At 35.1% G+C, this 12,237-nt stretch overlaps 1 protein-coding gene across 2 annotated transcripts; it reads right to left on the bottom strand.

Annotated features, from left to right (window-relative positions):
• Positions 1 to 258: 258 nt before the first annotated feature.
• On the bottom strand, positions 259 to 11,742 carry PACRGL (parkin coregulated like). Of its 2 annotated transcripts, XM_041486920.1 has the most exons (9): positions 11,522 to 11,640; positions 11,186 to 11,358; positions 8,965 to 9,095; positions 7,441 to 7,508; positions 6,234 to 6,324; positions 4,874 to 5,008; positions 3,040 to 3,147; positions 1,978 to 2,058; positions 259 to 630 (listed from the first exon to the last, which is right to left on the bottom strand). In XM_041486920.1, the coding sequence occupies exons 3-9, from the start codon at positions 9,076 to 9,078 to the stop codon at positions 574 to 576; spliced, it is 654 nt and encodes a 217-aa protein (XP_041342854.1). In that variant the 5' UTR covers positions 9,079 to 9,095; positions 11,186 to 11,358; positions 11,522 to 11,640; the 3' UTR covers positions 259 to 573. The 2 variants fall into 2 exon arrangements, with proteins under 2 accessions (XP_041342854.1, XP_041342944.1); XM_041487010.1 differs by lacking the exon at positions 11,186 to 11,358 and having other exon boundaries at positions 11,522 to 11,742.
• Between the last annotated feature and the right edge of the window lie 495 nt (positions 11,743 to 12,237).

The raw sequence follows: 12,237 nt of genomic DNA, 5'->3' as shown, positions 1-12,237 counted from the left end.
CAAGTTCAGCTTTGGACCACATGCTGCCTGCCTGTTACTGGGTTCAGCTTCATGCCTTTAAAAGCTGACTCTGAAGAAGTCTGAGAGGGCTCACAGTTCTGTGTCTAACCTAGTCCCAATGAACCTAAACATGTCCATCTGTGCTGTGTCACCAAAGAAGTTATGCATTTCAAAAGCAGCAATACATTTGTGATTTAGCACCAAGTTAGATTTTATTTAAGTAATTACAACAAAATTATTTTGCATCACACAAATATACACAACATATTAAGCACTGCAGATATAATAAATGAAATTGTAATTAAAAACTAAATAAGAATCAATATTTATTCTGCTCTTGAAATAATACACATTAATCAGTGTCACTGTGAGACAAATGCATATACAAATACACAAAGAAAAGTCTTCCATAATTACATATTCACAAACTGATAGGACTCCTGCTCTCCATCACACTGAGGAATAATTATTATTTTAAGAGAATATATCATACCCCAAAAAGTGTCAGTGATATTTACAGATAGTTTATTTCCAGACTTCACTTTACAATATAAATCACTACAGTTTTCTTGTTCAAGAGTAGATAGAACAATAGGTTGGAATTTTAGATTTGATGATCGCCACAGTTGCCTGTTGAAGAAAACAAAACAAATTTAAACAAAAGGGCCACTAGCACTACATATGACAGTACTCATATAGTATAAACTGCATAATTCACAACTTTTACTTAGTTATCTTTGCTATTATCAAACAGTAGAAAGCTAAAAAGTTAGCAATGGCTAACTGTCAAAAGGGCTGAAAATAATGAATTGAGAAAATGCACTGTTGTGATAACTAATGCTGGGGAGTAAACACCCAATGTAAGGGACATGTAAAGTCACACCTAAAAGGGGGACAATTATACACATGAAATAATAAGGATTTTTATGTAGAGGAATGATGTTCTGGAAGGGATTTCCAACAAAAGTAAGAATCATATGCTTTATAACTAATTTAGAAAATAAATTTGGTAAACTAATTGGTTGGATTATGTATTGCTTGTAACCACAACTTAGTAGTTTGTTTCCAGGTTTTTTTGCTCTATCTTATTACAGTATTTTTAATATATAGAAAGACCTACTCACAAAACAGGTAGGACTACAAGAAATCAGGGAACTGACAGAAGAATTAGAGGTTAATGACTCACTCGATTAATTATAATATCTAGACCTAAATTTTCAGAATATTAATACAAGCTGTAATTTCCTTTTCTTGTCTCACTTCATACAAATAAAGAACTCTCATCCTCCTTCATTTTTGTGATGTTTTTCAAGTCTGTAATACAAACACTGCTACTGCTCTTAAATGAACATGAGCACACACACAGAAATGAAGAGGCAACTACTGATTATTTGGGCACCTACTGGCTAAGGCACACAAGCTCAGTACTGCCAGGCCTGCCTGTATGCTCCCTACTCCTCAGGTTATTCCTAGTCTTTATGAATAACCATTTAATATAATACATACAACTGTTTGTAGGGTCAAGAAAGCAAACATTTTCTCTTCTAGATGAACATCTAAGTCAGTACTCCTCATTTTTTCTCCTTTTCTCCTTTGTGCACAATGTACAGCGCAACATTTGTCAAAAGAATGTTCAACCTCTGCCATCTATTACTTAAAGCATCTTCTTTGATTTATAGCCATTGCAGATCCAAATTCTGGGTTAACCAGGTTGGGCTGGAATGTGAGTCAGATTCCCTCAGGAAATAGCATAAACTATTAGTGGAACAGGCAGGCATCATCAATAACAGCAAAAAGTAACTTTTTGCAAGAGTAAATCTTGTTGAGAAACATATTTAGTCCCAGAAAATGGGACACCAAGCATGTATCCCAGCCATACTGAAGCAAGTACAGGGCAACAAAACCAGAGATGAAAGCTGTTCTGACAAAATTGTATTCAAAAGTGTAGATTACGGAATAAATATCTGATCAACTCACCTTTCCACCACAGCGCTCCAACTTTTGTAAAGCAACAGTAACTTCTTCTCTATATTTCTTGTCCATTAATCTCTTTAAAAGCTATTGGAAAAGTAAAACAAAAGGGTTTGTTGCACAATATAGTACAATATAAGCAAAGAAGCAATAATAACCTATTATGTTACTTTATTCCATCTTAGCTTTGCAAAATTAAAGCCACAAAGAAACATAACTTTATAACTTGTAACTGATGTCAAAGTATGGAACACAATAAAAGCAAATGGAATAAAAAGTTAACTAAAGAGAAACTTAAATTCAAAGAAAACTGATCTGTTAATCCACAAAAATATTTCTTTTTCTTTTACCAAACAAATTTGAAAGAAATATCCACCTTAAAAAAAAAGTAATTCTTAAAGAGTTGTCCACATGAAAAGTTAACTTTTTTTCCATGTGCCTTGAAAGAGATTTATTGTAGTAGAAACACTTAAAAAAAGCCCCTGCTGTAATTTCTCTCTTCTGTATTGATTGTCAAAAAAGGTCCTTTTATTTTGCTGTAAAAGTGTACTTTGCAAGCAGGTTAAAAACCATGAAAAGCCCATCTGACAGAGGAAGAATGTCCTCAGAATGACTTGGTATAAAAATAATTCTCATAATCCCTCTCAAAGCTTATTTAATGATAACTTCCTTGTGCAGAATCCCCATCTGAAAAGAATGGGAATATTTGCTTCTGTTAATGTATTGAAACGTTCATAGTTTTGCTAAGATATTCAGACTTAAAATTAAAAATTCATTTTGCAACACATTTTCCTCCAAAACAAAACATCTGGATGTTTTCATAAATCGTAAAGAAAAGACTGCCATTATTCTCCAGTTTACATTAACAACAGTTTTTGGACCTTGCCAGAACTTTTTAAGTCACAATATTATAAAAGAATAAAGGATTCACACTGGGGACTGTATGAAATAATGCTTTTCATGGAACTGCTGAGTCCTCCATTGTATCTGTGCAGATAGTACAGTAACATCGCAACAAGAATGCCATGAACATACAAATGATTTTTTATTACAGCATTAAAAACTTACATTTGTGAGTAGAAGTTTAAGATGATCATTAAGAGATGGGCCAACAACAGCACTCAATTGCACTAAAGCATCCAATCCCCTTCCAAATACTTCATCATCCGCATGGGCCTTCAGAAGGGGAAGAAAGAAAGAAAATCCTGTGAGTAAGAATCAGACAAAATAAGTTTTTCTAAACTGCAATCTCTGCATTATGATTGTATGGAGTTTTAAACACTAAAACTACTGTGCAATTGCTATTTGCTATAATGATACAAGTTTAGAAATAGAAGTACAATATGCATATTAGTCTCTAGAGGCCAAATTTAAAGCCAAGGCGTATTATTGAAGTGGAAAACAAAAGCACCCATGAAATGTCCACAAAACTCTTGCACTTCTGAGACAACAAAACTAATAATTTATTATTGCTGAAACAAAAAATGTGGCATGCAGAAAAGCTTGCTACACTGCTAATTTCAGTATTTCACAGCATATTAGAAATAACCTTTCAAATGCTGATATGTTGAAACTGAGAGACACCATTTTAGTTAAAAATGTAATGAATTCTGGGTAATTTCTATGTAATTCATAACAATAACTTCCTTTGTTGGAGAAAACAGAGAGCCAATTATTCAATTAATTTAGTCCCCTACCAACTACACCTGCCAGAAGTTATCAGGATCTTATCTACTTCTATAGTTTTTTGTCATCTTTATTTCTCTCATGGGAAGGTTCTTCTGTACCTGACTTCTCTAATGGTTTAGTTATGCTGCTCTCTAATGGTTTAGTTATGCTGCTCTCTTCCTTTAGCAGAGAGATAGACTCATAACAACTTATTTTGGTCTCATACTAAATTAAAAGTTTATTTAAACAACTATTTTTCTTCTCTAGCATCTGGGCCCTGAAGATTTTCTTTTTAACTAGAAATCATAGACTGCTTGTCTAGTAGTAGAAGATTTAACAAGACATAATACCAAAACAGTGCAACAATAAAAATTATCAGAAGAGTAATATTAACTGGAGAAAGAGACAAGAATAATTTTTCTAATTTTGCCTTTAAGCTAAACCAAAGATAGTGATAACACACAATTCTGAACTTCTGTTACATCTCTAATTTGAGATCACAATCAATTTTCAAACTTCAAGCCATGTCTGTTAAATCAGAACTGAAACACAGCTAGATTAAGGGACAGCTGCTTACTGAACCAGAAATGGGCTCTCAAAGACTTGAAAAAGATGCAAAAGAGATAACCTTCAAAGCCAATGTCTCACTTTATTTTCTGATGGTGTAGAAGAGTTAAAAACATTTTTTAAAATTAAGAATATGACCTCAAACATTTTAAATGCATTCTTCCTTTTTCCTCATTTGACATATTCTGGAGATGGTGCTGTGCAGGGCTGGGAGTTGGACCCAATGATCCTTGTGGGTCCCTTATTTTGTGATTCTGTTTTACCTTTGTAGCATGTTTTGAATTGTTACATGTAATAGATGAGTATTTATTCCTGCATATCCATTTTACTTCACATAAATTTTATTTTTTGCATGTTACTGTGTGGATATATAAAAAAGTCCACACAAATACATATATTTCTTTCTGCTTATATTAAAACCTTTAAAAGAACAGTTTCATAAAATTTTCCCATAGCTACTGTCATACAAGGAGTTGCCCATCTTAATTTATGTTTACAGACATATTTAGCTGATAAATCAAGGCAGAGTTAACAACAGAAAGAGAAATCATTCATACCCCCCAAACCAAAAGCCCATGTGATAGATTTATTACATTTATTACCCATGTAGTTCCCACCAGCAGAAGAAAAAAAAACCTCAAATCTCTGCATGAAGAGCAAGACATACCAATGCAGCCTTTAAGACTGGAACTAGACGAGGCAACAAGGGAATAACTTTTTCAGCAGCACCTTCGACCAGAAGTAATTCTTTAAAACCCTCCTTGGAAACAAAAGTATAGGGATGTTTTGTCTCTCTAAGTCCCTGTTGCAAATGTAAAACATGGTTTTCTTAATACTGAGCCTTCTTTTAAACAAAAACATGTCTTAGAAGTTCCACACAGCAGCAAGACCATGTTTAGATTTTGTCAGATCAGTTCAAAATATAAAGTACGCTAACACCACCATGTGGAGCCACTGGGTACAACTCTGCTCACAGAATATTCTAATTCATTTTTCTTTTAGTATATTGAATATTAAAATTCACATTGTAAATACTGCCAATTCAATCAATATTTGTACCTCACTACCTTTACTCTAACAACCAAAGGTATTTTTTCAATGAGAACATGAAATAGAACAGGCCATATTTGTATAGGGGTTTTGTACCCTGAAAGGAAAAAAGAATAGAAGGTGAACTATGGAAGGAAAGACACCCCACACCACATACCTCTCTGTTCAACACTAAAAACTTGCAGACAGCACAAAGATGCACATCTAGTGAAGGTCTGATGGCAAAACTCAAAGATTTAAAGTCATGTGTCTGAAGCCTTTTTTCTTAACATAAAAGAAGTTTTATGTTACCTTAGGAATTGACAGTTTTGTTTAGTATTAAAAAAAAAAGAATAAATAAAAGGAGAAAAGAAACAAAGAAAATAAAAAGGAAAAACAGGAAAGAATAGGAAAAAAGAGAAAAGAATGTAAGCCACTTCAGTATATGCACTTTATTCTACCTGCAACATTGGATTCAGCATTTATTTAGACACCTGGAACATATTTGGTGATAAATGTCACAGATGGTTCTGAGAAAACAGAAGCCTCAACATAGTGTATTAGTATTTCTCTTCCACTTATTTACAGGATCCTATTTCCACTGTACAAATTCAGTCTATTGAGGACAGCATTCTTACTTCATAAGGTAGGTGTTTATACAAAAATAAGCAAAACAATTTAGTTTACAAAAGAATCTGCAAAACCACAAATTTCATTCAACAGCTGGGCATGTGAGATGCAGTCTTGCATTTGATCAGTATCTTGAAGATTAAACAGCTCTACCTAGCTCTCCCAGAAAGCTCTAACTAAAGAACTACATATAGCAATGTACTTGACCATTTGCATTCATACAATATCCTCATGAGTGGGTTATTTTTTTATGTTTCTCTAGTAGCTGAGCCTAAACTAGCTAACTTAGACTGTTAAAAATCATTTGCAAATGACATTTGCAAATAGGAAATGGTTGTGTGCTTAATGTTGCAAGAAATTGAGTTTACCTCTGCCAATGTTAAAAGAAGAGGATCAAAGGGAACAGTTTCAGGAGGGCATTCCCACTGAAGTTTGTGTTTTACTGATCCATGCACTAACCTATATAAAGAAAAAAGTTTTAACAAAATAGCATATATAATATATAATTTATTGCTAACACTATTTGCTTTAAATGTATCACCAATTAGTTTGTTGTATTCTTACATTACATACACAGTCTCAATACATAATGCTCTCCTTAGTAAAATTATAGGATCACAGAATCAACTGAGTTGGCAAAGACCTCTGGGATCATGGATTCCAGCCTGTGTGTATGTATAATGGTTAACAGTGCAATTATATTAAATTCCCAAAATATGGCAGTTTTCAAAATTCTGCTCCTAATCGCATAAAAATCAGAAAATAGAAGTTATAAAAATTATAGAAGCCTCTCATGCCAACACAGAAGATATTCATTTTCTAAAGTTACTTATTTTGAGAAGTATATCAAGAAACATTTTCCTCAAACAGCAATGGGCAAGGGAAAGCAGTTGAAACTGAAGGAAGATCATATTGGAATTTACTGTTTACTAAGATACAAATAAATTTATTAATACTATATATTAATGATTATTATATACAATTATATACATATACATCTTATTAATGATGGCTCATATTTTTGTAAATTTGCATCCATGTGACAAAACACCAGAACATTTATTGTCTAGGCAAATATATAACTAAGTAACTTAAAATACTCTAAATTTACTTGTGAGTAGTTCTGTTAATATTTGATGTGCCTGAAAACTATAGAACAGGAAATTCAATAACACATCATATTACTAAGGCTGTGAAAGGTCTACCTATTAAAACAGCACTAATTTTATTATCTTTGTTAGTAGGGAGAAATAAATATAACTGCCTGAAAAAATAATTTGTGGAAGACGTTTGGAAACCAAATGTGCACATACTTAAGTATTCTTTAAAAATGTGGCTTTGATATGTGCAGGGCTGGGAGTTAAAAAAAAACAAAAAAAAACAAAAAAAAAACAAACCAAAAGAAGACAATTTCAAAGGCATGGGAAATTGCTTTCTGCTCAGAAAAGAGTTAAGTATTGGAAATTTTTCCAGAATTGAATGGAATTAAAGAACCTAACTAAAAGATGAAACATGTATAGATGAGATGTATTTCATAATGCATTTAATAAAAAATAAGAAGCAAATCCAACACACCTGCACGGAATGCCACCTCTAGCATATGTAGCAGCAAATGCAGATGGTGGTTGAGAATAAGCACGAAACTGTGAGGACAGAAAAAAAAGCATTATTTGTTTATAACAGTAATGTTTTATTGCTATTATGAATATGTTAAAACAGAAGTTTACCAAAAAATGAACTTAATCATATGATTCTAAAACAAATTCCTAAAAGAACTGCAGCTATGGAGTGGAAAACATGTAAGTGATACACTTATCTGAAAACTGCTTTTAAGGCTCATCAGTCTGGAGAATTGTTAAAATGCATAAAAATGTACTATCAGTGGTCTCCTGATGGAATCACTTTTTTTTTTTTTTTATTTGCAAATGGTAGTATTAAAGTCTTACAGGTTCTTTCCTAAGCAGAGCAGGGAGCTCCCACTTCCCTGAAGCTCTTGTTGTTATATTGGTAACATGCAGAAGGCAGTTTTACTTCTATCTTGATCTGAGTATAGACAAAAGTACATGGTGGCAAGATGTGGGAGAAAACCCAAATATTGGGCAAGATTGTGGGAGGGCTCTGAAAATGCACAGGGAGGTTCATACTGGGTGGGAATCTAAGAAGGACACACTGGAGAAGAAAATGACGACCTTCATGCAAGGAAAAGCTGCACAAATTTGGTTTTTTATAAAATGCTGCTTCCCAGATAATACACCTTATCACAAAGCATTCAAAAGGAAATACCATGAAATCTCAGTTGTTATTGTTTGAGTGTTTAAACCTACATTAAGATTAGTAGAATTGTGTTCATGGCTTAATTTTGGTCATTGTGCTACTTGTGAAGAGATTTCAAGTAAAAAAGTTGCCCACATTAAAGTATTCAGCCTCTGTTTATCAGTAAAGTACTTCTGCATTTCATTCACTTTCTAAAAAGCCTATGAAATACTAATTGCCAAATTATATGGCCCAGTGGTGAACTATAATTCATGCATTCATTGCTAGTTCTCCAGGCACAGGACTTCCAGGAAATAAACAGCTCCTTTCATTACTACTCTCCCAAGAACACAAATTTTTCCTGAAGGATTACACAGTCTTAGTAACTGTGAGTTTCAAATAATGCTCACCAGCAATTCATTTGCCAGATTTTATGAAGCCTTGAATACCTTCAATATGCCACCTGATTCTTGGTTTCATTGCATAACTGAAATAAGTTTTTCTAAAGCAGCAGGTGCCAAAGCTTAGAAGTAAGAAAAAAACAACATTTTTTAATGTTTAGCTCTAAATCTCTTTTTAGGACAATAGTACATAAAAAATAACAGTTCCCATCCAAGCCACAACGGTACCAAAATACATTTTTATAGTAATGTAATAAAGAACATTATACCTTCAGGCATTTGAGCTTAGAAGATAAGGTATGCATGATTAACAACAGAAGTTTAATTTCAGTTTAAAAAATAGGACCAGAAGAAGCATGTCCTGCATGCAATTTCATGAACTAATGAGCACTCTTCAAACCACAGAGGATTTTAACCAAACAAAACCACCACCACCTACACATACCGGATCAATAGTTTTAGGATTCAGCTTGGCACTAGGCTTTGGCTGTGATTCTGGAGAACATGTCTTGCTTTTCTGGGCTGCAGACTTTGTTTTTATTTGGATGCCTGATGACATTCTTAGAACATTGCTTCCTACAAAAAAAAAAAAAATTAAAAACATGAAATAATTTTCATTCATATATGACAGAATATGAAGGGTTAGAATCCCTAGGCCCAAAGACTGACATGAACAACCAACCAAGTAAATCTGCATAAGTGCACTAGGAAACAGATGCTTATTCTTATATATTGGACACAGTGCATGGGACAATTGTAATAGTCCTGTCACTCCATATTTCAAATGCACACATTTCCTAACCTGCTCCTCTTCACTTGTGTTCTTTGAGAGCTGCGGCAAAAGTGAATTAGATACAGTCTGCTTTTAGGGCAGCCTGCAAAAATATGAGCAGCAGTACTGGCCTCAGCAGAAGAGTCCAGTGTCAAATAGGGTAGGGTACAGTTACATCAGAAGAAAGCAACAATTTGAGGAAGGTCCAGGATGAAGGAACAAAGCAAGGACATTCAGGACACAAAACCCAAACCACAATCAGTAAGAGATAAGAACAGAGATGTAAGTCAGCAAAAAAAGAACACAGAAAATGAATTCCAATTCCAAGAAGAACCAAAGTACTTTTTTAAAAAGACTGCAAAAATAACTTTGTCTACATAATTTAAAACTGATTTAAGTACACTCATCTTCAGTAAGTCAATGCACCAGCTACACATCACTACAAATATATGTAATTGGGTTGAAGTGTCCCTAATAAAAATAATAGTTCTCTACTTATTTACCATACCAAGTCTGATATTATTGTGAATAACATAAGCTATTCCTGGGAGATTACAAGATTTCAAATATTAATAAAAATATAAATAGCAAAACCCCTGGTTTTGAATATTATAATGTTCAGTAATTTTTGCTGTGGTGTGTTTTGCACTGAAAAAAAAAACCAATTTAGTAGATAAGACATTAGATTCCTATTGTGAAAAAGAAATTGCACCATATAGAGATGAAAAAATAGGAAACCACACACAGCAACAAACATTGTCTCAGGGATGAGCAGTGTGCTTACTGTCCAGCCATCACCCTTGGTGACACCTGTTTTTGTTAAAAATATGATTAAATGTCAAATACTGAGATGAGGATGAATCAGAGACAGAATTGCCATGCTACTCTCTCACCCTCAGCTCTATCAGCCACCTGCCCTAATCTCTGCCAGACTCTTGCACGTGCACTCCTTGTTCAGCTTGGCTATTCTAATTCTTCCCTCTGAAGAGGATTTCCAATCGGGTACTTTTGTCATCATCTACATTTTGAAATCTTTAGGATTGCTTCTGTTTCTGGTAAGTGATAAGCATGCGTGTAGATATGCTGTCTTTATGACTTGTGAAAAGAATTCAATAAAGTGCCCAATTTTACTGAATGCTATGAAACAACATTTAGTAATGATTAGCAAATCAGCTAAAATACAAAGCAAAACTAAAACTGGAAGTTTAAATCAATACTTCTTTACTGGTGATATAATCAGAACTAGTGATTCAAATCAGTTCACCTACTGTACATTTTGTTTTCTCTTTCCTACCATTTCCAGAATGTGGCCTGTCTCCACTGAGAGTCTTTTTAAAAGAAATAATATGCCACAATTAGTCAATTAAATCTCTTCAGAACTCACAGAAACTTACATTACAGTTATGGGAACTATTCTTGCTGTAAAATGGAACTCAAATGGAAAACATTAATATAGAAATAAATCTACTGATTTTGTATGTCCGTTTATTATCATAAAATTCTAATCACATTAGTGTTAGAAGACAGATTTTTAACTGTCAGAAACTTAAGAATCAAAATCGTTTCATACTATAAAAGCACCAGGTACGTTCTTGACAGTAGCAGCATGTATCACAAAATACTGCTATCCGTGTCAGACTTTGAAATGCACAAATAATACAGTCAGCTTGCTAATACCTGTATAATTTTTTTTTCAGAAAAGTATATAGAAGTAATAAGATGTTTTTGGTTTTTGTTGGTTTTTTTTTGGTTTGGTTATTTTTTTTTTTTTGGGGGGGGGGGTTTTTTTGGGTTTTTTTTTTTTTTTGGTTTTTTTTTTGGGTTTTTTTTGTTTTTTTTTTTCTATTTTCTAAGTAATCAAAATACAGGCTGAGGTACATGAGGTAGCACTGACCAGAAAAAGCACTTTTCACAAGGAGGTCTCACTCTTCAGAAATGAATGCTGTCGTGCAGAGAGGAGCTGGAAGGGTCACACGTTTTTGTAGAGATCAGACAGGAGAAGCGCAGCCGTGAACCAAACAAGCGAGGTTTGATACAAAAGTGACCCACCTACTGGCAGACGGCAGACTGCAAATAAAGGAGTGACACTTTAAACAGAAATAGGAGAAGCACTTTTAAGAGACATCTTTCAAAGGAGGAAAAGCGCAGCCTGGAGTTCGGGATCTAGAAGTCACTTTAGGCAGGCAGAATGGAAGTCAGTAGGATCTGAAAGGCGAGGTTGCTCCCTTACCCTGCTGAGTGCCAACTCTCCCGGAGTGCAGAGGGAGAAACACATCAGGGGCTCCGAGCGCCGTCACCGCCGAGAGGCTCAGGAAGAGAAGCTCCGGCGAGTTCCCACAGAGCCCCCGGCCCGGCGCTCCCCAGCGCCCCGGGACACCCAGGGACCCCGCGGGAGCACGAGGGGGCCGCCCCGCTGCCCTGGGCCCCTGCCCCGCCCCGGCTCCCGCTGCCTGGGCACGCCGGGCTCAGGGCAGCGCCGTCCCCGCTCCCCGCGGGCCCGCGGCGCCGCCGACGCTTCCTGCCGGTTGCCAGGGAAACTACGGGCCGCCGGTAGCCCAAACTTCCTCCGTGCTTGCTGCAGACGGAGCGATAAGGAGATTAAAAGATCGAATTTTTAATTTTTTTTTGTTTTTTTTCAGCCTACCTTGCATGCTGTGATTAAAATAAGAAAGGTGAATTTTCAGGTGACATTGCCACTTGGTTTTAGCCACTTTTTAAATACCTTCCCAGGTATACAATCCACTCCTACAATACTGAAAGTTCCACTGGAAATACAGCATCGCTCTGAGTGTGGTAAATGAGCTTTTGCATAAAAGGCTACTTTTTCACTTGACCACGAGAGTGCTTTCTTGCTTTCTTTAAGAAATGTCTGTATTCATTCATGCACACAAAAATAAATCTTCAAGAAAAATGTTTCCTTGGTTTGCTTAAACTGGTTGGGATACA

The sequence above is a fragment of the Pyrgilauda ruficollis genome, unplaced genomic scaffold, assembly GCF_017590135.1.
Source record: "Pyrgilauda ruficollis isolate IOZ18807 unplaced genomic scaffold, ASM1759013v1 scaffold1, whole genome shotgun sequence".
Classification (NCBI taxonomy): domain Eukaryota; kingdom Metazoa; phylum Chordata; class Aves; order Passeriformes; family Passeridae; genus Pyrgilauda; species Pyrgilauda ruficollis.
The sequence above is the reverse complement of the archived record's forward strand: the minus strand, read 5'-3'. Positions and strand labels throughout refer to the sequence as shown.